The sequence below is a fragment of the Saimiri boliviensis genome, chromosome 2 (genome assembly GCF_048565385.1).
Source record: "Saimiri boliviensis isolate mSaiBol1 chromosome 2, mSaiBol1.pri, whole genome shotgun sequence".
NCBI classification, from domain to species: Eukaryota; Metazoa; Chordata; class Mammalia; order Primates; family Cebidae; genus Saimiri; species Saimiri boliviensis.
The window spans coordinates 187,549,413-187,575,080 of record NC_133450.1 but is presented as its reverse complement, the minus strand read 5'-3'; the positions used below and the strand labels follow the sequence as shown (position 1 = coordinate 187,575,080).

At 40.0% G+C, this 25,668-nt stretch overlaps 1 protein-coding gene across 7 annotated transcripts in view; it reads right to left on the bottom strand.

The window, feature by feature from the left end:
- Positions 1-25,668, bottom strand: part of LOC101029989 (phospholipid-transporting ATPase FetA-like) — a 98,836-nt gene that overhangs the window by 26,728 nt on the left and 46,440 nt on the right. For all 7 annotated transcript variants that reach the window (XM_074395023.1, XM_074395021.1, XM_010331694.2 and 4 more), the window contains 7 exons: positions 23,030-23,102; positions 22,594-22,664; positions 21,287-21,369; positions 20,389-20,547; positions 17,898-17,986; positions 4,277-4,473; positions 1,380-1,588 (listed from right to left, as the gene is read on the bottom strand). In XM_074395023.1, coding sequence (XP_074251124.1) covers positions 1,380-1,588; positions 4,277-4,473; positions 17,898-17,986; positions 20,389-20,547; positions 21,287-21,369; positions 22,594-22,664; positions 23,030-23,102 — 881 coding nt within the window. The remainder of the gene's footprint in view (positions 1-1,379; positions 1,589-4,276; positions 4,474-17,897; positions 17,987-20,388; positions 20,548-21,286; positions 21,370-22,593; positions 22,665-23,029; positions 23,103-25,668) is intronic.

The following is a 25,668-nucleotide window of genomic DNA, read 5'->3' as shown; positions in this document are numbered from 1 at the left end:
GTAAGTGAAAATTTGTTTGGCAGGGTTACCAAACAAGTAATAGGAAATACAGGAAACAATAGGAAATATTAGAGTATTCCAGCTTTTTTTTTTTTTTAAGACACTCTTGTCACCCAGGCGAGTGCAGTGGTGCAATTTCGGCTCACTACAACCTCTGCCTCCCAGGTTCAAGTGATTCTCAGCCTCCCAAGCAGCTGGGATTACAGGCATGCACCACCACACCTGACTAATTTTTTGTATTTTTAGTTAAGATGGGGTTTTTCACCATGTTGGTCAGGCTCGTCTTGAACTCCTGTCCTCAGGTGATTTGCCTGCCTTGGCCTCCCAAAGTACTGAAATTACAGGCGTGAGCCAATGTACCCAGCCTAGCATTTTTTTAATTCAAAAATTTTAATTATGTATTGAGGTGTAATTTACTTAACATATAATTATTTATTTTAATGTGTACAATTTAGAGGCATTTAGTGCATTTATAATGTGCAACTACCACCTCTCTCAAGTTTCAAAACTTTTTCATCACCCCAGAAAGATTATCTCATGTGTTCTAGCTTTTTAGATGCGATTACTTTCCTCTGTTAGCTAGGACACTGGGTATGAATGTTCACACACACGAGGACTTAACTCTATCAAAAAAAACAAGCTTATGCTTAAGGCATAAGATAAATAAGGGATTGGGCCTGGGAGACAGTGATCAAACTCTGACTACCCTTTAATGGTTTCTCTCAATAGTATTTATTGCTCTAAAGGGGAATCAGGAAATTAGCAGCTTCAGTAATACACTACTCCATTTGATTTATTTTTAATCTTATTATTAATTAATAATAATCGTATATATTTATGGATACAATGTGATATTTTCATACATATATACACTGTGGAATGATTATATCAAGCTAACTAACATCACCTCACATACTTTTTTTGTAGTGAGAACATTTAAAACTCTTTTAGCACTTCTGAAATATGCAATACATTATTATGAACTGGGATCAACATGCTGTGCAATGGATCTTGAAGACTTATTCCTCCTGCCTAACTGAAACTTTGTACCCTTTGACCAACATGCATTTGATTTAATACAGGAGTGAACTGAGTATATAGACATTGGGAACTCCTTGAGGACAGAGACTAGGTCTGTTACATCTTGGTATTCTCAATGCCCAACATAATAGACTGTACTTATAAGACACTAAATAAATACTTTTTGGTTAGAACTGTTTGGGCTAGGAGGTCTTTGCTAAGAGAATAGAGACAGTTGTGAGACTAGGAAGTAAATGTGACTTCCAGAGGCTTACAGAGTTAGATCTAGATTCGTCTTGAAAACAATCTGTAAAGTAAAATTTCCCCAGGACTTGGGGAAAGCAGGAAGACATGCGTACCATAGAGCTTCCCATTAATAGAACATTTGCTGAAAATCATAATGTTCTGAGTCAGGGTCCCTGTTTTGTCAGAGAATATATATTTGACTTGGCCGAGCTCCTCATTAAGGGTGGTAGTACGAGCTTGTGCTGGTGTATTCCTTGGTGCATAAAACATCTTCCGATCCCAGTTGATATAGAAACTGTGGCCCAATCTTATTATTTCAACACTAAGGAGAAAGCAGGAAAAGAACAGTTCTGCATCAGAACAGGACAAGCAAATATATCATCCTGGTTTCCTTCCTAGCAGGGTAGATTAGGGCTAGCATCTGAAAATCAGTGTCTTCCTTGGGATTCTACCCTTCTGGAGGACCCTTCCCACCAGCCAACCCAGGGTAATGCTGACTTTGGCCATGATCACTTAAGGCTTTACCACCTGAAGCCAGATACACTTGATTAATGCTTTAAAGTCATATCTTTCTTTTCTTTTTTTTTTTTTCCCCAAAATGTATCTAGGAAAAGTTACAATTTTGGAATTTCTGCAGTAATGCAAGGTGTGATAGAGTAACAGTTAACTTAAAAAAAGCTTTGTGGGCCGGGCGCGGTGGCTCAAGCTTGTAATCCCAGCACTTTGGGAGGCCAAGGCGGGTGGATCACAAGGTCGAGAGATCGAGACCATCCTGGTCAACATGGTGAAACCCCGTCTCTACTATAAATACAAAAAATTAGCTGGGCATGGTGGCACGTGCCTGTAATCCCAGCTACTCAGGAGGCTGAGGCAGGAGAATTGCCTGAACCCAGGAGGCGGAGGTTGCGGTGAGCCGAGATCGTGCCATTGCACTCCAGCCTGGGTAACAAGAGCGAAACTCTGTCTCAAAAAAAAAAAAAAAAAAAAAAAAAAAAAAAAAAAAAAAGCTTTGTGGCCCAATTGGAGGATTATTGCTCCTGTCACATGGGAAGACAGAGAAACTTGACACTCAGAATTTGTTTCAGAAGAAGGAAAGAAGCTATGGAAATCAGGAAGAGTTTATGAGCTGACCCTCGGATAAATTTCCAGGCGTGTGCCTCCTCCCCACAAGAGCCTCTTCTCATTTTATGAGTTTTCCCGATTGCCTTTGTCATGTTTCTCTTCTGCTCCAAATGGCATGCATTATCGATTCTTTATGGCTAACAAGCATGTTCATTTTAAAACAGTAAAGACTTTTAAGGGGTCTCCTTCTTACCATCATTCAAACTTAATATGTGTTAGTCTCCTTTATTAGTAATCCCTGTCTGAGACAGCTGCACTGAGAGGTGTGGATTTTTTCCTTTGAAGGGAGGTAGGAGGTGCTGAGGTCCTCATCATCCACTCATTACTGATAATCTCTAGGCCTGGAGTTGGGACTCCTCCCATCCTTTACCATATCAGCCACCATAGCAATCTCTCTAAACCTAAACCTCTTTTTTTTTTTTAAATCTCCCTTTTTTATGCAGGTATTTACATAGGTATATTGTATGTTGCTGGGGTTCGGTGTATAAATGAGTTCTTCACCCAGGTAGTGAGCATAGTACCCTAGAGGTAGTTTTTAACCCTCACCCTCCTCCTACCCTCCCCGTTCAAGCAGGCCCCAGTTTACTGTTCCCCTCTTTGTGTCTGTGTGTACTCCATGTTTAGCTCTTACTTATAAGTCATAAACCCAAACTTCAAATCACATTATTTTTTTCCTTAGAAAGATCTTTGCTGGCTTTTTACTGCCTTTAAAATAAAATCCAAACTCTTTGGCATGGAATTTAAGTCTTTGCAGATGTGACCCTAAATGACCATCCAATACCTCAGTCTAGCTATTCATTGTTCTGTGAACAGACGAAACTTTTAAAAACCGCCAAAACTTTGTACATGCTGAGCTTTCTGATGCAGTATTCTTTTCCTAATATTTTGTTTACTAAGTTCTACTCTTTTTTCAAATATCAGTTTTGTTATTACCTTTTCTGTAGACATTCCTAAACTTACCCAGGTAGAACAAATCCATTCCTTAGCAAGTCTCCTATGTTATTTCTATTACATCATTCTTCATATTATACAGTAGTCCCTTAGTTATGTATCTGTTTCCATAGCCACATTGCAACCTTCTCTCCGTACAACATAGAAGGGTGCTTGGGACATAGTACATACTCAGTTAATATTACTAAATAAGGTAATCTAGTTACGCAGTTTTTTTTGCCAAAAAGCCCTGGTACAAGGTTTAGAAAGCCTGAAAGGGAAGAAACTAAAGTGTGTTTGGGCATGTGTATGTGCAAGTGTAAGGAAATACAGAACGTAGAAAAGGATAATCAGAGTAGGGTAAACACTTTTTTCAACTATTTCAAATTTTCATCCAAGGTGCTTATGAAAAAGAGGAGTAAAAACCCTTCCTCTTCTCTTCTACAACTTTTAGGAACTAAACTTAGGTCACAATTACACATGTCTATCATCTATCACACTGTTTCTATGGGAAAATGGATTCTGAATTCTGATGAACTGACTTACAAGTGAATGTCTGGACCTATCTTATTGGTAAACTATGGGCTGCCTGACCTATGTTCCTGGGGAACCTGCCCATGCTTTACATCACCAAATTTGTGTGTATGTTTTCTAGTTATTTCATGCATTTGTATGTCTTATTTAGTCACTTACATTTTAAGTTATTTGAGGGCAGGAATAATTTTCTTTTTGTATAAACCACAGTGTCTTCCTAGCACAGTATTCTAGACATGGAAGGCATTCATGCAATCTCTAGATATACCTCGGAACATTTTGTACACCAGGTACTGTGGAGAGTGAGGGGTTAAAGAGCACAAGTATATGCTTTTTAAAAGTTCACACTTTGGTTGAGGCATTAAGTAGACAGTATGAAGTCAGTTTCCCACCCCCCCACCCCAAGGGGATCAAAGAAGCCTACCTGACATAGAGCGAAATGGGTACCATGGTATTGAGAATAATGAAGTAGGACCAGAATATGAGGGCAGCAGAGACAGCTGATGAAGAGACATATTTTTCCCATGGCAGAAAAATCTGGAAGTGGTAGCCTTTCTTCTTCTCCCAAATGCCATGCCCAACCGCTAGGATAAAACATATGATGCCTAAAAGCAGGAAAATCTATAAATGGAAAAAAAAAAGAATTAAATGAACATTTCATCCAAGGTATGTGCTGCTTCAGTTCTACCCTCTAGAGCCTTATCTCTCAACAAAGCATCCCTCTCCTGGGAGGGAAGGGAGGCCCTATGGTTCACAGGCTCTAGGCAGCAGTACATATGACAGAAAAGAAAGCCCAGCAGGAGCTCTCCTTGTGGTTTTGAAGGGAGATAACAGCAATAAAACATATTAAGACTAATTAAGTGCTAGGTACTATGCTAAGTATTTACACATATTACTTAATATTTACAATAATCCTCTTTTAAGAATAGATGAGGAACTTAAGAGCAAGAAAGCATGTCTAAAGTCACTTAGCTACTGAGTAGAAGAAACAATATTTTAACCACTTACTGAACCCAAGCACTTAATCATCTCATTATTGAAGCTGCTTTAACAAAAGTCTAAAATGTGTGGGGCTTAGCAGTTAGGGGGTGGGTGATAAGGAAACTGATATAAAAGGCTGAAAATACGGCAATCATATTAACATTAAAGAATTTGGTAAAACTGAAGGGTAGACCACATGCCTACTGAACCTGCAGCTCTAAGAGAAGTGGTTAGAAAGAATCAAAATATCATTGTGTATTGGCTCCCTTTGACAGATATTAAAAGAAAGAGTTGGCTGGGTATAGTGGATTATGCCTGTCATCCCAGGATTTTGGAAATACCAGACAGGAGGAGTGCTTGAGGCCAATAATTTGAGACTAGCCTGGGCAACATAATGTGACCCCATCTGTACTAAATTTTTTTTTTAAAGTTATACTTGGGAAAGAATTAGCCAATTTGTAGGCAGAAATGAGAAGGTACTGAAATTTGGGGTATTAAAGAACTATGACTTCTAGACACCAAACAGGAAGAAATAAGATTGAGACTTACGCAAAAAAAAAAAAAAGCCCCAATAATTATTTTCAACTGAATAAAGTGACTCAGCCTTCAGGCAAAGTTCAGGTTTAAGGTGACACCTTCTTATCCATGACTATTATTCCATAGAGCCTCAACTTTCTCACCACTAAGTTGAGAGAGAAGGGCATGGAGGGACAAGGAAGCAAAGAAATAGGACAAACTTGAAAACTATGTGTAGGAAAGAATTTTTTGGGGTTTCTGACACATGAAACTAATTGGAAGCAAACAGATGAGAAGGCTTATGGGTTTTGGAGAAATGGTATTACTAAGTAACCATGAGCCAGGTCTAAAAAAGCCTGTGGCTGGAAATCCTTAAAACCACACTGGGCAAGAAGCAGTTTATAAAACCCGCAGTCCCTAAGAAAAGCATACTCCCCAGCATCCACTTCAGTGTTGGTCAACAAGGATAAAGAATGAGGGAAAACTTCTCAAGAGTGGAGCCAGAAATCACTGAGAGCCATGAATAAAGGAGATTCTCTCACATCTCCAGACCAAGAGGAACCTCATTTAGATCTGATGGAGAGAACTGTGCATCAGTCAGAGATCTTGGACTCTGAGTTGAATGCAGTGACTGGGTAGGATTTAGGGGAGATGATGAGGGTGTTCCCTATGTGAAAGGAAAAGTGAAATGGATATGATGATCAGAAGGGTAGATTGTGGCAGACATAATGATATGCATTCATTAAATTCTATGTTCTTTTCCTTCCAAGCACATATCTGGAGCACATTTCCCAAGCTCTCTTGCAGTTATATGGGTCATGTAACTCTGTTCTAGCCAATGCATTATTGGTGGAAGTGATTATGCTGCTTACATGCTTGACCCTAAAAAAATATTATGTGTGGACAGGTGTGTGGCTCACACCTGTAATTCCAGCACTTTGGGAGGCCAAGGCGGTAGATCATGAAGTCAAGAGATCAAGACCATCTTGGCCAACATGGTGAATCCCCATCTCTACTAAAAATACAAAAATTAGCTTGACGTGGTAGTGCGTGTCTGTAGTCCCAGCTACTCAGGAGGCTGAAGCAGGAGAATCCCTTGAGCCCAGGAGGTGGAGGTTGCAGTGAGCCAAGATGGCGCCACTGCACTCCAGCCTGGTGACAGAGCAAGACTGCATGTCAAAAAAAAAAAAAAAAAAAAAAAAAAATCATGTGTGAGTCTTCCTATTCTCTCTCCTTCCCCATTTGTTGGTTATAGGCAGGGAATCCAGTAGACAATCCTGAAATCCAAGAGGTTGGTGGGGCCATTAGCTAGAAAGAGTTTTCTTGAGCAAGCTGCCCCTCCTCACAACAACCTTCATTGTATTGTCACATGTGTAAGATGCTGTCACTGAGATTTTGAGGCTGTTTTTTATTTTGGTTATCTTACTTTGACTAATACAACTATATTACTCATAGTTCCAGATTAATCTGATGCCCTCTATTTTTGATTATTTAACATTTATTAACACACATAAAGACATATGCAGAAATCACAGATATATGTTGATGAATTTTCCCAAAGTAATCATATTAATAGAAAAAACACCCAGAACAAATAAATAGAACATTTTCAGCACCCAGAAACCATCCTATATCCCTTTTCAGTCACTATCCCCCTAAAATTGCACATATTTAAAGTATACAACTACATATTAGACAAATATATGCACATGTGTGCACACACACACACACACACACACACACAATCTGTGAAACCATCACCACACTCAAGATAATGAAATATTTGTTATTCCCAGGTAACTTGTGCCCCTTTGTAATTCCTTCCTCCCACTTCTCCCTTCCCCTGGTCCTCAGACAACCACTAATCTGCTTTCTGTCACTTTAGAATATTTAAATTTTTTAGATTTTATACAAATGGAATCATATAGTATGTACCTTTTTTTTTTTCTGGCTTCTTCTACTCAGCCTCATGACTTTGGGATTCATCCATGTTTTTGCATCTATATATCGTTCATTCCTTTTTAATGCTGAGTAGTGTTCTATTGTACTGATATTGCACAATTTGTGTACTAATTTTTCTTTTATTCAACATTGGGGTTGTTTCCAGTTTTTGGCTATTGCAAACAAGACTGTATGGGGCATTTGTATATAAGTCTTTTTATGGACATAAGCTTTCATTTTCTTTGTACATATCTAGGAGTAGAATCACTGGATCCTACAGTAAATTTATCTTTCTTTTTAAGAAACTGCCAAATGTTTTCCAAAGTTGTTATGCCATTTTACATTCCTACCAGCACTGTATGTCCACATACCTCTAGAGACAACATGATGTTACTGAAACACCTGGAAGTCTACCCAACAGTCTTCACATCTGTGACCTTAGCCACACAGTATGGCTAGCTCAAAGCAACCCATCCCCATTGCTAGATAATAGGAGGTCTCATGTTTGTGCTACTGATGGGAAGGCCTTTGAAGACAAGACTAGAAAAGTAGGAGAAAAAAGATCTAACTGCGACCATTCCCAGAAACTTGAGATTTTTAAATAACTTTTTATTATGGAAAATAGAAAACACCAATTAAAGTATATAAATAGGAAAACAAACCCCCACACACCCATGTACCCACCCAGCTTCAACAACTGTCAATTCATAGCTAGTCTAATTTCATCTAAACCTCCTCTTCCCCTGCCTTCCAAGAACAAATCTCTCACATTATGCAATTTCATCTGTAAATAGTTTAATATATAGCTCTAAACGGTAAAGATCTTATTTTAAAACATAATCAAAACCAGTATCACTTAAATATTAACAGTCAACACTTAATATCATTCAATATCAAAAACTGATATTTGAGAATTGAGTGAGGGGCTGGGAACAACCGAACAAAGGAGAATTGGGATAAAATGGATAAAATCTGCTTTTATTCCTAGCTCAATCCAGATTCACACTGAGTAGCTCAGTTCTTTGTGATGAGGGTTTCTCTGGGACCATGCAATCTTTCCTTCTCAATCTTGTTCCCACTTCCTTATCTTTTTCTCCAATGAATCATGTGAAAACAAGGCTATTCTCCTGGTTCAGATCAAACCTCAAGGAGTTCTTTATCTTAGTTTGAGTTCTACTGCTCAAACCAAGCCACCAGAAAGGAAGATCATTTCTTATCAGACCAACCTCCAGAAAGCAGGGCTTGCCCTGTAGCCTGAACCCTGAAGGTGTAGGGCACAGTGTTTTCTTTCCTCATTCCTAGAGCTTTTCCTGCCATCAGGAGGCCTTCAAAGTCCTTGCAGATGTTCTACATTTCTTTTTATTGTCATAGGGCTTTTTTGGGCACTTAGTCTTTAAAGTTTCACTTTACTTCCTTTCTATAAGGACAAAGAAACAAGAAATCATTTGTTTGTTTGGTTATTGCTACAGACCCTAGAGATTACTTAACCCCAGAGCTAGTCAGACAAAAGAAGCACAGACAGCCTCCCATTTAGCAAAAAGTGTTTTTGATAAAGACTGAAATAAATAATTTTGTCATTCTTGACAAAACTGACCTAGAACCAAGGTTACTGGTCTCATAAAGGTACTCCCTGGCCTCATAGGCAGCCTGTCAAAAGAAAGCACTCCTTGACCCTTTGGCGCTTCAAGTCTGTGCTTTACATTGTGCCTTATCCAGAAGGAGATCCTGGATCTCTGGCACCATTTAAATTTCACTCACTGTGCTCCTTTGTCTCACAAATACACTCCTAGTTGACACATCAGGATTTAGAAGGCTTGTCACTGGGAGTTCTGGTCACTGGGGAGGGAGAGGGGATCTAACCCCTAGTTCAGCCATGGGCTCATCAGGAAGCAGCTTTGCTAAATGTGCTTCTTGTGTTTCCAGATTTCTTCTAAGAGACATTTCTAAAAAATGGTGGAAAGTGAAGTGTTTAAATCTGGAAGGATTTCTGCTTTGGCTTACTTCAAGAAATTGAAGTGTTTTATATATGACTACATTAACAATGGCCTAGCAAAAATATCACAGAAACAAAACTGCTGAACTGATACGAACCTAGCTAATTCAAGAATACTTCTTCATTTAATAATTCAATAGAGATTTACTGAGCACTACCTTGTGCAAAGCACTTCCAAAAATATGAAGATGAATAGAATGTAATTTCTACTGTAGAGGCTCATAATTTGGTGGCTAAGACATTCATTCGTTTTTTTTTCACTCACTCAACAAACAGTAATGAAGCTCCCATTATACGTCAAGGATAGTTCTAGGGACTTAGGAACACAGTGGTGGAAAAAAGAAAACATCCTTATGGAGAGAGGTAGACAACAAACAAGAAATGAAAAAAATACCATTTAGTGATAAATGCTATGAAGAAAATAAAACAGGTTAATAGAATAGAGTGTCTTGGTTGGGGAGTTAGAGATGTTTTCTCTAAAAAGGTGGCACTGAATGATGAAAAAGAAGCAAGGCATGCAAAGACTTGGGGACAGACATTGCCAGCAAGGGTAAAGGTCCTAAGGTAGGAACAAGTTTGCTTTCTTACTTGACTTGTAGTTTTCCTGGATATAGATTTCTAGGTCAAAATATTTTTCACTAAGAACTTTGAAGGTACGATCCTACTGGTTTCTAGACCCAATGGTGGTTTTGAGAAGTTCAATACCAATCTAATTCTCATTTTTGTTAATACCTTATTTTTATCTCTGTGAGAATTTTAAGGGACTTCTCTATAACCAAATCTTTCTAGTTTGATCCTCTGTTTAAAAGCAAATTATTTCTCTCATATTTTCTACCTCTGTATCTTTTTGTTTATCATCCATGAGAGATTTTAACACTTTAATGAGCTTTTTCAGTATTAGCAATCCCATTTTTGCTTCCCAAAATTCTATTTTGTTGTTGTTCTTAGATTTGTTTCTTCTTTCCTCCTTTTAAAGCAACCTATTCTTATTTTACGTATGTAATTGCTTCTTTTCTCTCAGAATAGTCATAAAAGTGTTTTAAATTTCTTTTCTTTTCTATTCTCTAAACTATAATTTATTTATTCTAGGTTCTAGGTTCAGGTATTTTTTTTAAGATGGGATATTTCTATGTTGCCCAGGGTAGAGTGCAAGGGCTGTTCTCAGGTGCAATCATGGTGCACTATAATCTTGAACTCATGGGCTTAAGTGATCCTTTTGCCTCAGCCTCCTAAGTAGCTGGGAACCCAGCTTCCAGGGTCAGTTATTCTATTTGTTCAACCTCATCTACCTTTTTTTTTTTTTTTGAGACAGAGTCTCCCAATGTTGCCACGCTCGGCTCACTGCAACGTCTGCCTCGCAGGTTCAAGCAATTCTTGTGCCTCAGCCTCCCGAGTAGCTGGTATTACAGGCACAAGTCACCATGCCCAGCTAATTTTTGTATTTTCCGTAGAGACAGCGTTTCACCATGTTGGCCAGGATGGTCTCAATCTCTTGACCTTGTGATCTGCCTGCCTTGGCCTCCCAAAATGCTGGGATTACAGGTTTGAGCCACCGTGCTGGCCTCATCCATCTTTTTATGCTACTGGTTTCCCTCTAGTCCACCTTAAAATAAAAGTGAAATAATAGTTTGATCATTGTAGGTTGCTGGAGTAGATTTCATTTCTTTTGGTTAATTTTGTTTTCCCAACAGGTCACTCCCCTGAATGGGAAACCATGAGTTCTATGTAGGTAGAAAAATATGTTGTTTAACAAATTTCACCCTAAGGTGTACGAAAAACTTGCAGGCAAACTCAAGCTCCCCAAATTTAAAATTAAGTGGGTTTTACTCTAAGTGCTGACACTCATGTTATAAGCCCTAGTTCTCTGCAGATAGGTGGTTAAATGTCTTTCAAAAGAGGTTCTTTTGTGCGGGACTGGTTATTAATCCTTTGTCAGATGAACAGTTTGCAGATATTTTCTCCCATGCTGTGGGTTGTCTCTTCACTTTGCTAATTGTTTCCTTTGCTGTGCAGAAGCTTTTTTTTTTTTTTTTTTTTGAGACGGAGTTTCGCTCTTGTTACCCAGGCTGGAGTGCAATGGCGTGATCTCGGCTCACCGCAACCTCCGCCTCCTGGGTTCAGGCAATTCTCCTGCCTCAGCCTCTTGAGTAGCTGGGATTACAGGCACACGCCACCATGCCCAGCTAATTTTTGTATTTTTAGTAGAGACGGGGTTTCACTATGTTGACCAGAATGGTCTCGATCTCTTGACCTCGTGTCGTGATCCACCCGCCTCGGCCTCCCAAAGTGCTGGGATTACAGGCTTGAGCCACCGCGCCCGGCCAGCTTTTAAATTAATGTGATCCCATTTTGTCAACTTTTGCTTTGGTTGCCTGTGTGCTGGGATTCTAAGGAGCTCAAACAACTCTATAGGGAAAAAATCTAATAGTCCAATTTAACAATGGACAAACGATCTGAATAGATATTTCTCAAAAGAAGATTACAGATGGCAAACAGGAATAAGACAAGGTGCTCAACATCATTGATCATCAGAGAAATGCAAATCAAAACTACAATGAGGCTGGGCATGGTGGCTGATTTCTTATTGTTCAACAACTTTTTCTTTCTAACTGAAGAACTCTCCAGCATTTTTTTTGTAGGACAAGTGTGATGGCAATGAAACTGTTCAACTTTTGTTTGTCTGGAAAAGTCTTTCTTTCTCCTTCAGGTTTGAAGGATATTTTCATTAGATATACTAGTCTAGGTAAAGTTTTTTTTTTTTTCCTTCAGCATTTTAAATATGTCATGCCACTCTGTCCTGACCTGTAATATTTCCACTGAAAAGTCTTCTGCCAGAAGTATTGGAGCTCCATTGTATGTGATCTTTCTTTTCTTTCGCTGCTTTTAGGATCCTTTGTTTATCCTTGACCTTTGGGAGTTTGATTATTAAATGCCTTGAAGTAGTCTTGAGGAAGGAGACCCAGGCATCTAGGATCACCTTCCTCTTGACTTCCACACTGCATTTCAATGAAGGAAAAGGCTGGACGACTGGCACCTCCTAAATTGCCTTCCTATATATAGCAGGCATAGTATGGGGGAATCTCTCTGGAAGGCATTGTTTTTACTTAAACAAGATCAAACTCCCACTCCACTCATCCTTCATCAACCAAGGCCCTTTCACATGTAATTTCTAAAACTGTAAACCCAATTGTAAGCTTATATAAAGGCAGAGCTTCTCTTTGTTAAACAAGTTCAGCTGTTGGACAAAACACTTTGCCTCACTCCTGGCCATAATAAAACACCTCTTCCTTCCTAGTTAGGTGTCCGAGAGGTCTGTTTCTCACGGCTGATCCTGCTTCAGTCTTTTTTGGGTTAAATCTGCTTGATGTTCTATAACCTTCTTATACTCAGATATTAATATCTTCTTCTATGTTTAGGAAGTTCCCTGTTATCCCTTTGAACAAATTTTCTACCCATATATCTTTCTCTATCTCCTCTTTAAGGCCAAGAACTCTTAGATTTGCCCTTTTAGAGTGATCTAGATCTTGTATGAGTGCTTCATTCTTTTCTCCTTTGTCTTCTCTGTGTATCTTCAAATAGCCTGTCTTCAAGCTCACTAATTCTTTCTTCTGCTTGATCAGTTCTGCTAATAAAATACTTTGATGCATTCTTTAATATGTCAATTGTATTTTTCAACTATAGAATTTCTGTTGAATTCTTTTTAATTATTTTAGCCTCTTTGTTAAATTTATGTACTATAATTCTGAATTCCTCCTTTGTGTTATCTTGAATTTCCTCTAAACAGCTATTTTGAATTATCTGTCTGAAAGGTCACATAGCTCAGTTTCTCCAGGATTGGTCCCTAGTGCGTTATTTAGTTTGTTGGTGAGGTCACGTTTTCCTGAATGGTCTTGATGTTTGCTGGCATCTGGGCATTGAAGAGTTAGGTATTTATTATTTGTATAGTCTTTGTAGTCTGGGCTTATTTTTACCTGTCTTTCTTGGGAAGGCTTTACAGGTATTTGAAGGGACTTGGGTGTTGTGATCTAAGCCATATCTGCATCAGAGGGCATCCAAAGCCCAGTAATGCTGTAGTTCTTGCAGACTCATGGAAGTATCACTTTGGTGGTCTTGAATAAATTTGGAAGAATTCTCTGGATTACCAGGCAGAAATTCTTGTTCTCTTCCCTTTTTTCCTAACAAATTTAGTTTCTCCTTCTGTGCTAAGGCACCTAGAGCTGGGTATGGGGTGACACAAGCAACCCTAAGGCTACCGCCACTGGGACTGTGCTGAGTCACACCTGAAGTCAGCACAGCACCGGGTCTTACCCGCTGTGACTACTACCTGGCTACTGCTTATGTTCACTTCAAGCCCCAGGGCTCCACAATCAGCAGATGGTGAAGCCAGTCAGGTTTGTGTCCTTTCCTTTAGGGTGGCAAATTTCCTCAGCCCCAGGGTGTCCAGAGATGTAGTCTGAGAGCCAGGGACTGAAGTAAAAACTTTAGAAGTCTACCTGGTACTCTATTCTACTATGGCTAAGCTGACCCTCAAACCATAAGACAAAGTCCTTCCCACTCTTCCTTCCCATTTCCACAGACAGAGGAGTCAGTCTCCATGGCCACCATCAAAGACCTATGGAGGGTACTGCCAGGCTACTGCTAATGTTCACTTAAGGCCCAAGGGCTTAGTCAGCTTGTGTTGAATACTGTCAGGCCTGGGACTCACCCTTCAGGGAAGTGGGCTCCCCTCTGGCTCAAGGCGGGTCCAGAAATGCCATCCAAGAGCCAAGGCTGTAATCAAGGGTACCAAGGGCCCACGTAGTGTTCTACTCCACTGTGGCTGAGCTGGTACCTAAGCTCTAAGACAAAGTCCTTTTTACCTTTCCCTCTGCTTTTCTCAAGCAGAAGTCTCTCACCATAGCCACCATGGCTGGGAATGTGCTGGGTCTCACCTGAAGCTAGCACAGCTAGATGCTGCTACTCTACAGTCTCACCCAAGGCCCACAACATACTACCTGGGTATCACTGCTGGTTCTTCAGGGCCCAAAGGCTCTTTAGTCAGCAGGTGATGAGCCTGCCAGGACCGGTTCTTCCTTTCAAGGTAGCAAGTTCCCTCTGGTCCCGGTGTATCTAGATATGCTGTCTGGGAGCTAGGGCCTAGAACTGGGGCCTCATGACTCTATCCACTGCCCTATGGTACTGTGGCTGACCTGGTCTCCAATTTGCAAGACAAAGTCCTTTTTACTCTTCCCTTTCATCTCCTCAGGCAGAAGAAAGGAGTCACTTTTGTAACTGCAAGCTGTGCTACCCGGGGTTGTGGGAGGGGTAGCACTAGCACTCCACTATCTGCTCTAGCTGGTGTTTCACTAGGTTGTGTGCCTCTCCAACCCAATGTCCACTGGCTCTTGAGCTCAGTACAGCACTAGGAATTGCCTAGGAATGGCAGTCTTTGTAGACTAGAGTGCCTTCAAGCTTATTTAGGACCCCAGACCACTTGAGCCCAAAGTGCTAACAAAACATAAGTTCTTACTGCTGGAATTGGTGATTCCCTTTTGGCTAGGGTTGGACTAAATGCTCCCTCCATGGGTGGGTGTCAGCGGAGTTCAGCCTGATTTTGCCTTGCTATGACAGAACAGCACTGAGTTCAATGCCACAACTGCTGTGCTCTCACTCCTGCAAGCTTACAAGTTCTCTGCACCATGCACGGGCACCAGGAGATGGGGGAATGGTGGCATCAGCAATTCAAGATTGTCTTCAATGCTTCTTTCAGTGATATGATGTTAAAACCAGGTATTGTGATTATTCACCTCATTTTTGTTTCTTATGAAAACACTTCCATGTGTGGATAGTTGTTAAATTTGGTGTTTCTGTGGGGGTGTCGGGGGTGAATAATAAAGACTTCTATTCAGCCATCTTGCTCCACCTGTGTTTTTGTTTTTGGTTGTTCTTTTTTTTATAGAGATGGGGTCTCACTATGTTTCCCAGGCTGCTGTCAAACTCCTGGGCTTGAAGAATCCTGGGATTATAGGTGTGAGCCACCACACCCAGAGTTGAAGACATCCTGTTTTGAAGACAAGCCTAGGCTAAATGACCTAGCTTACGTTCTAACGATATCTGTTGCTAATATTATCAAAAGCATATGTGCCCATGTTACCTTCCTGAATTCTTGACCATGAGTGTCTTCCTTATTAAGAAACTAGTAAATGGAACTTTGATCAACTTCTGAAAAGTACTTATTCAGTAGTAGAAAGAGATCTATAATGGATACTAGTTTCTGAGCTGAATGAATCTTCCTTTCTTTTTTTTTTTTATTGTTTTTTTTTTGAGACAGAGTCTTGCTCTGCCGCCAGGCACCAGGCTGGAGTGCATTGGCACGATCTCGGCTCACTGCAACCTTTGCTTCCTGGGTTCAAGCAATTCTCCTGCCTCAGCTCCCAAGTAGCTGGGATCACAGGCGTGCACCACCACGGCCAGCTAATTTTTGCATTTTTTAGTAGAGACAGGGGTTTTACCATGGTCTCGATCTGACCTCATGATCTGCCCACCTCGGCCTCCCAAAGTGCTGGGATTACAGGCGTGAGCCACCGCGCCCTGCCACCTTCCTAATTTTCTAAAACCCCATCTGCTAGTTCCAAAGGATTCTGAAAAGGATCTGGGATGTTTCTCATAATAAAGGAGAAAAGGCAGTTTATAATTCAAATATTAATGAGAATAGTATACAAAGAAAAAGGATTTTTTGAGTTCTCAGAGTCTAAACAATAGAGTAAAAATAAAAATGAAAAGTTATGAGATCAATTGTAGATATCACTGGAACTGCTCAGCTATGCAAAGAAACTGTTTAAGTGAGGAATTTAATCTGTCTATATCTAACAAGAATAAAGTCAGCTTATATCAGATAGCATAGAAATAAATTAATTTATTGGCTGGGCGCAGTGGCTCACGCCTGTAATCCCAGCACTTTGGGAGGCTGAGGCGGTGGATGACGAGGTCAAGAGATCGAAACCATCCTGGCCAACGTGGTGAAACCCCCTCTCTACTAAAAAATACAAAAATTAGTCGGGTGTGGTGGCACATGCTTGTAATCCCAGCTACGGGGGAGGCTGAGGCAGGACAATTGCTTGAACCCGGGAGGCGGAGGATGCAGTGAGCCGAGATCGCGCCACTGCACTCTAGCATGGTGCCTGGCGACAGAGCAAGACTGTTTCAAAAAAAAGAGAAAGAAATTAATTTATTAATTAGTCTTCAATTAAAACATCTATTATCAAAGCTGATTATTATATATTATAGGGCTTTTCAAATTTTCTCTTTTTTTTTTTTTTTTTAAAGAGGCGGTTTCACCATGTTGGTCAGGCTGGTCTTGAACTCCTGACCTCAGGTGATCCACCTGCCTTGGCCTCCAAAGTGCGTGGATTACAGGCGTACAGGTGTGAGCTACCACACCCAGCCTTAAATTTCACTTCTTAATAGAAACCCCACTTCTAGTTTTATAATTGAAATTCTTTTTTTTTTTTTTTTGAGACGGAGTTTCGCTTTTGTTACCCAGGTTGGAGTGCAATGGCGCTATCTCAGCTCACTGCAACCTCCGCCTCCTGGGTTCAAGCAATTCTCCTGCCTCGGCCTCCCGAGTAGCTGGGACTACAGGCACTCACCACCGTGCCCAGCTAATTTTTGTATTTTTAGTAGAGATGGGCGTTTCACCATGTTGACCAGGATGGTCTCAATCTCTTGACCTCGTGATCCACCCGCCTCAGCCTCCTAAAGTGCTGGGATTATAGGCATGAACCACCGCGCCCGGCCATAACTGAAATTTTATAAAATAGATAAACATGAAGCTGCTCTTTCTTTCTTTTTTTTCTTTTTCTTTTTTTTTTTTTTGAGATGGAGTTCTGCTCCTGTTGCCCAGGCTGGAGTGCAATGCCGTGATCTTGGTTCACCACAACCTCCACCTTCTCAGTAGCTGGGATTACAGGCATGTGCCACCACACCTGGCTAATTTTTTGTATTTTTAGTAGAGACAGAGTTTCTCCATGTTGGTCAGGCTGGTCTTGAACTCCCAACCTCAAGTGATCCAACCGCTTCTGCCTCCCAAAGTGCTGAGATTACAGGTGTGAGCCACTGTGCCTGGCTGAAGCTGCTCTTTCTAAAGCAAGAACTTCAAAAGAAGGAAGCTAGAACAAAACCCACTTGATTTCCCCTATTCCCACTGCACCAGATCTTAAGACTCTTTTAAGAAAATAGTTTGAAATTCATCAGTTTAAATAAAGTGTTCTATCAGTCTAAGTAAGGTTTTATTAAAGTGGTCATGAGTAAAACTGATTATGAACAAATAAAAATATGCCTTAATTTTTAAACTAGGTTCTTGATTCATTCTTCTACCACTGATCAAAACATAATATATTTTAAAACAATTTGTGACTATTCTTCCTAACAGAAGTGCAAGCAAGACTCTCTTGTAACTTGTCTGTTCTTTTCTGCCTCAGATCTTAATCTCTGGGCTCCTAAGACTGCTTGAGACTTTCCAACAGCTAAATTCTGAATTGGAAATACCACTTCTCCTGTTAAAGGAAGGGAAGTATGTCTATTTATTAAACAAACAAACAAAAAAACAGAGGGGGAAAAAAAATGTTTAACTTACCCAGAGTACAAGAACATTCATGAGATGGTCTATCTGTGTTCGTTTAAAAGTAGACCTTCCACTGTTCTGCATTAATTTGGTGTCTGGCCCTAAATAAAATAGGAAGATATCAGATATTAGAATCACTGAATATACTCAGAGGCTTGGAATTGGTTGAATTGTACCTTTATAATCATCTAATCTAACCATTTATCCAATGCCAGAGGATAAAAGCCTAGAGAAAGGCTCACAGTTGCAACAACAACAACAAAAAAAAAAAATGGAAAATTTGTTTCTAAGGATAGTTCCAACGACTTCTGTAAAGTACATTCATGCATATGCCTCTCTTTGTAGCACCTCAGACAGTCCCAACTTTCATAAGTGAGTTAAATTAGAATAGGAGTCGCAAGCTTCTCTCTTATCGTCATCTGGTTTATTTAGCTTAGAGAAGGAATTTTCTGATAAAGAGATCCCCATCATCTCTTGAGGAAGCCCTCTGCTGGCTCAGGCTATATCGAAAGTTTCTAACTGGGAATGGAAGAAATAAAAAGGCAATGGCAGTGATTTCTTCTGAGGTGGAAGCAGGGGAGCTGAAACTCCTCTGGAGCTGAGAGACAGAAATTCCATGTTTCTTCCTGACAGGGCAGATGGTAGGTAGAAATAAGGAGCTTTTAATGGCCAATGGGACAGTTGGAAATTACTAACTCAAGATATGGCTCCAGAGAAAATGTAAGAGGTTTAGAAGAAACTGTAAGCAGCAATTTCTCTGGCCTTTCACCATCTGACCATTATTCTAACATGTGTTCTGATAAAGAACAGATAAAGGAATTTCATCAATGTTTACACATGGGGGAGCTGGGACATCTCTGATGTGTGGGCAAACAGTGGGAGGACAGAGCATAAGCTATGCCATTCTTTCCTCTTAAACATTCCTTGAAGGGCTTGAAGACATGAGAAGTTTGGCTTATAGCCTGGAAGCTACAAGGACCATATTTTCTAAGGGTCCTTAGACTGACCTTACCCCAGGCTTGAAGAAGAAGGTAGAAATCATCATGGGACTTGGACATCATGTAGCAGGAATAGCAACTCAATTCCATGCTAATACCTCAAAATGTTTTTCGGTGGTGTTAGTTCTCTGCTCAGAGATTCCCAAAGGTACTCACTACCATGTAACCAACCGTGGGAAAACTTAATTACATTTGTGCTGGTTGGCAGCCTCACTAGTATTGCTTTCAGGAAAAAATTCTTCGGCTGAAAAATGAGCTTTTTATGAGTGGCAATTGTGTGTGAGTAGCTGCTGAAGACATACAGTGAAGAAAATAAGTCTAATTTAGGTCTTTTCAGTTTGACAATTATGCAGCCTAGTCACTGCCAGTCTAGATCAAGAACCAATGAAGGAAGTTCCACCAGGGCCTCCTTAGACTCTTAAGCTTCTCCCTAAGGATTTGGTCTCATTATTTTTCATGGAAGCAAGGAGTCTAGAAGCCTCATGTCTAGGAGTAGATTCTCTACTCCTAGCAGACAGGGGAGCTCTGGGAAGTTGAATTAATATTTACTGTGGTAAATCTGTCTTGATATTTCCTGCTATGGTTGTTGTCACTGAGGGATTTGGGTAGCACAGAAGCTTCCTCCATTTTCCTGACCCACACCATACCCCAAGAAAATCCCTTACTAAATATAATGAATTGTGGTTCTAAATGACATCTCAAGAGCGGCCACCACTAATGATCCATGTGACTTTTCTCTAGCATGGACTTTTCACATTATATATTTTTTTCTATAATAAGCATTATATCCCTTCTCTCCTCATGGGAGTAGTTCACATGTATACTCTTCCCCTTCGCATGGTAATTCTATCATACGTCTTCTGTATGTATACTCTCTCTTGTGTCCAGATCTGGTTGAAGAGACTCATGGATGCCCTGAAGTTTTAGAACACAATGCCTTCCTCTAACAAAGGTAGAATTGATAAACTGGAAGCTCATTGCTTGGAAAAAGAAGCCACTTTTTTTCCCTAAGAAATAAGGTTTTTTCCTACAAACCTCCCATTCACCCATCCATCCATCCATCCATCCTTCCACCTGCCTTTCTCAAAGCCACAGTGTTCTTTTTTTTTTTTTTGAGACAGAGTTTCGCTTTTGTTACCCAGGCTGGAGTGCAATGGCACGATCTCGGCTCACTGCAACCTCCGCCTCCTGGGTTCAGGCAATTCTCCTGCCTCAGCCTCCTGAGTAGCTGGGATTACAGGCACGCGCCACCATGCCCAGCTAATTTTTTTTGTATTTTTAGTAGACGGGGTTTCATCATGTTGACCAGGATGGTCTCGATTTCTTGACCTTGTGATCCACCCGCCTTGGCCTCCCAAAGTGCTGGGATTACAGGCTTGAGCCACCGCGCCCGGCCCACAGTGTTCTAATATATTTCTGAGAGTCATATCCACATTCTGAAAACTAAGTACCCATAGCTCAGCCATGAATGAAATTTAGCAGGCTGGGGGCTAAGGGAAACATACCAGTGTAGATCACCAAGCCATAGCACCAATCTGTATTTCTGATGATGCAGCCTCGAAGTAGCAAATTGTCATGGTCCAGGAAGTATTTTTTCCCCTTATAGGTCAGTATTCCTGAGAATTTGTCCAGTTTGTTATTGGGAGCCTCACATCTCACTACTCCTGCAGAAAAATGAAGGTGTAAGAGTTCTCGATCTGTAATCTTAGGCTTTTCCTACAGGATGGAAGACTTAATGAAAAGGAGGAAATAAAATCCTTCTTTCAAAATATATACACATCTTTTTCCTATATTCTCTCAGTTACTGACCATTTCTCACCAGCTCCTGCAAGAAAGGCAGACAAAGGTTTCTGAGCACTAAAGAAGAATATTTCTGAATGTGACATGGATCATCCAGAGAGAGAGAAAACCCCACATGATGGTGACATCAGTACTGCCAGATCATATGAGCTCTGAATCTGAAGAAACTCAAAAATGACTTAAAGCAAATCTACTACTTTTTAAAAATTGAAACAATTTGACTTTTTCCTGATTAGTAAAGTAAATATACCCTTTGTAAATGTTTATGTAATATTAAAACGGTAAAGAAGGAAGTAAAATTCATTCACTGTTTTGAGAAAAGTGCTATTTACCTTTTGAAGTACATCCTTCTAAGTTTTTTCTATATATGTACTCATAAATATATATGTTTCCAAAAACAGGTTTATGTTATATGCACTATGCAGTCTTTTGTAAATTGTATTTTTCTTTTAATTACATGTTGTATTTTTTATATTTCAATAAATATCAACTTGCATACTGTTGTAATAAGTTGTATAGAAATCACTATGGATGTACCACACTTTATTTAACCAGTCCTCTACCAATGAAAATTTGGGTAGGAAAATCTGTTTTCTAACTCACCATCAAAGGCAGACAGAAGCTCCAGGTGATCTTCCATGTCACTGGTAACTGAGAGGGCCTGCTTTACTTTCAGGTTTGTTTCACTAGAGTAAAAGACAAGTCACCAGAGAACAAGACACATACAGAACTACTGCAGAGGTGCAGTTTCTCCTACTTTTTCATGGGGTTTTAGAAAACAGATGTTGCCAGTAGAGCCTGGGCTATAAGTCTGAGCTATAAGAGTCACTCCCACTGTTCCTCTCTCAGTATTGAGGTGAGACGGCTCTTCAAGGAAGCTGAATGTTAGCCCACTCATTCCCGCCTCTTTCCTCTCACTCCCTGCAACACACTGCCACTACTTAATCAACTCATGAGATCTAGCTGGTCAGGTGCTCTAGAGAGGCTGAAGAGACATCATAAAACAACCTGGAGACAGTACCCACTCCCTTCAGGAATAAGGAGTATGGCCAGGCATGGTAGCTCACGTCTGTGATCCTAGCATTCTGGAAGGCCGAGGTAGGAGGACTGCTTGAGCTCAGGAGTTCAAGGCCAGCCTGGGCAACAAAGCAAGACCCTGTCTCTATTTTTAAAAATTAAACAAAATTAAAAATTTTTTAAAAGAATAAGGAGCAGGTCCTGGTAAAAACTTGCACGTACCTCCAAGGAAACATACTCCACACCTCATAAATATTTATAGGGCCCATGACAGGCTCTCAAATAACTGCTTGCTAGAATGCAGAGACAAAAAGAAAAATGGAAGCCATGTTTCAAAAAATTGTGTGCATCCAGAAGCACAGTTGTAGGAATGAAGATCAATACAAAGCTCCCCAGATGAGCTTTCTACAGATGGCTCTGTCCTCCTAAGACCTTAGCTTTTGGATGTTAATACATTTCTACCTTAAATCCTTTATAGAACATGGTATTTTATCAGTGAATAGATACTTCCGTACTCAAATTTTTTTCCTTGGAAACTTTGAAACTGTACTCTGAAATGTTGCAGTTCTATCAACCTCCTTCTTGTCACTCAGTATTATAGAATACAGCCACAGTGTCTCCAATTTAGAGATGGAGAATGTGGGGTTTATTTGCTCTATTCTGTGCCCAGTGAATGCTCAATTGTTCCTGTCAAGAGCTCAGCCTTAGACTTGAGGGTCCCAAGGATGTGGTATCCATCTTCTCTTATCTGGATATTTCTAGGCTCTCTGGGTCATAGATTCAATATTCCATCTGAGAATAAAATTAATTCCCCGCCTCATGCTGTCCCTCAGTGAGAGACCACTCTAAGCTGGCTAAATCGTCTTAATGGAGTATCAGGAGGGAACACTTACCCATCCAGGTCTGCTGTCTCTATGTATGTCAGACTATATGACTCACTGCTAGAGAGTAATAGTATATCTGCCTGTGGTCAGAAAAGTCAAAGAAAGTAAGGATAGCAGCAAGGTGGGGTCTTAACATTACAGTGTGACAAAAACAGTCACCTTAGGAACTGATGTTCACCCTAAGGATTTTACAGACACTGATTTAGTTTCTTTGTCTAGCATCTATCACTGCTACCACATACCCTCTCCCAAAGCTACTCATACTTTACCTGTAACTAGAGTGAGAAATAGGCAAGAACAAGCTTCTACTGCAAGAGCTATTGATTTCTCATGCAAAATGAGGCAACAAAGGTCACCAAAAGCAGTGGTGGCAGAAGTGCTCCAAGAGTCCCTGGTACTCACTTAATCCAAAAAAGAACAAGCCACAGCCAAAGGAGGTACTCACCGTGACAGGCTGATTATTTTCTAGCTTTATTATATCTCCCACTTGAACATTCATCCATTTGTCCTTCTTCATTCTGTAAGAAAATGACCTTTAAATATCTGCTCTGAGAATTTCCCCAAAGCTCTGCTTTGACAAGCAAGATGATTCCCCAACCCTCCAAAAAAGGCTGAAAGGAATAAAGACGAGGCTCAAACTGGTCTGTGATACATCACTGCTGGAATCAAGAATGGGGCCTATTTGTCTTGACTTCAGGCTATAAGGGTTCTAAAGCCCTAGAAAAGTATCTGTAGACCTACATGCACATAATTTTTTTTTTGCCAGGTGTGATGGATCATGCCTGTAATCCTACTTTGGGAAGCTGAGGCCAGCAGTTCGAGTCCAGCCTGAGCAATACAGCAAGACCTTGCCTCAAAAAAATTAAAGTTTTTTTTTTTTAAGTAAAATAGTTCCAAGGGTAAAGTATGTAAAAGGAAAAATTAAAGTCTTCTCTGTTACCAGAATTTAGTTTTGCTCCCCAAAGGTAACCACTGTCAGTAATATTTCTGTATTTCTAGAAAATATCAATCCATGTAATCATATATAATACACACATTTAAAAGCTGTATACTAGATATATAATTTTCTGTACTCTACATTTTTCATTTAAGAATCCATCTTTGAGAGCATTTATAGAAGATGTAGCTCATTCTTTTTGATAGCTAAAACGTATTCTATCATAAGGTAATATGAATTTTATCTATTTATGTTAAAATTAGATTATCTTTGATTCTCAAATCCCTACTTTCCATAAAAGGCAGCCTGGCAGTTTGAGCAGATTCCACAATAATACTAGCTATCTGCCCACCTCCTTTTTTTTTTTTTTAACCTCAACTTCCCCAAATACACAGGGTCTACAAATCCTTCCTCTCTGAGAAAGGACTAAGAATGTACATATTGCCAAGAGCATTTTGGAAACATGAGCTATATCCTTGCAACAATTATATTATGCCAAGCACCCAAAGGGTGAGAAAGAGAGGAGTCTAGAGGCCACTATCTGTTTTGTCTCTGAATGCAGGCCTGTTATCTGCTGGGCATGACATACATCTCCACTTTGCCAGCTACACAAAGGCATGGGTATGCCTAGAACACCTTTCCTAAGAAGACAGCTGCTTTGAGGAGGGCCAAATTTTCCAAACAAAAAGTCCTTTTATATAAATCCACTGTTTCTTTTAGAGAATTTTCTGATAGTACTGTAGAGTAGTAGCTACAAGCCTTGGAGAAAGACATCTGGGTGTTTTGTCTTGACTTGACATTCACTATTACTCTGGCATTCTATCTAACGTAAAACATGAAGAGGAACAAGTGTTGTCACATTCTGGCTTCTCCTGGAGATATATATAAATTATAAATTTATAATTTCTTATCTAAGGAGCTGCCAAACTATTACCAATTTGTTATTGGACATTATAACAATCATGTGTCCCAGATTTGGGAGAGGTGGAGACACTCCTTACTGATTTAAAATACTCAATCCTGTCATACAAAACAGTAAGCATGTTCTGAAGCTGTTCTAGCCCTGGGTCAGGGAGGGATTAGTTTTAATAATCTAATAACCTGAATTTCAATTTCTTCCACCAGAGGGACAAGAGATAAAGCCTTATGATCTTGAGAGGCAGTGAGTTGAAACTAAGAATTTTTCATAAAACCAGGACCCTTGAAGGGCAATACCATTAGTAAAAGAGTCATCTAAAAAAGACTAGCTCACTGGCAAGAAAGTTTGTCTATCTTAGTCTGGAGTGTTGGGGGTCAGTGAGTGGAGGACTTTTCCCTGAAAATCTGTAACCTCATATGGAATGGGGCTCAAATTTATACTTCCTTCAAATTAGGTCTCAGCAGGTAATACCCTTGAGTCAACTGGCAGAAGCAAACACAAACCCTTATAGAGGGATACAAGCTCACCTCCAGCCACTTAGAATTCCCTTAAAGAAAGTTCTAATGATGTACTTGTAAACAAAATTATTGAGAAATGAAAAATGACAAAAATCACAACTTATAAAGCAGACAAACTTTTAAAATAGCAGCTCTGCTTAGACCCATGTGTTCTAGAAAAGGAAAGCTGTTTTCTGGAACATAGAATGTTTCAACAACCGACCTCACCTCTGCATATTAAACTAATCAGATACTCAGTGGCTTGTAAAGTCTAACCAGGGCCTTGCCTGTTAACTCCCACCTTAAAACACCACTAAGACAAATTCTTCAATAATCTTATAAAACCCAAGTGCTCAAGCTACTTGGGTGAGTTCATTTGACTAAATCCTCTTGGTCAGCAATTCTGCATATACTCCGTTTTGTCTTTTCTTTTCATTTCTATTTCCCTTCTTTCCTTTTTAACTACAACTGACTTTTTTGGTGTTATCTTATGGTACAGTTCAACAGTTCAAAATTTCAAAACTCTTGAGGAAACCAACCATCGTAAGAATCAGCAGACATAATACAAAACAGAGTTAGCTGCTCAAGCTCTTGAGATGATAGAATTATATGATAAATACTACTGCTATTGGGTGTTTGGTAAGGCCACTAGGATAAAGGCTGGACCTCAATCTTGAACTCCTTCAGGTTTACACTTTCTTGCAATCATGCTCCTGCCCACACTGGTCACT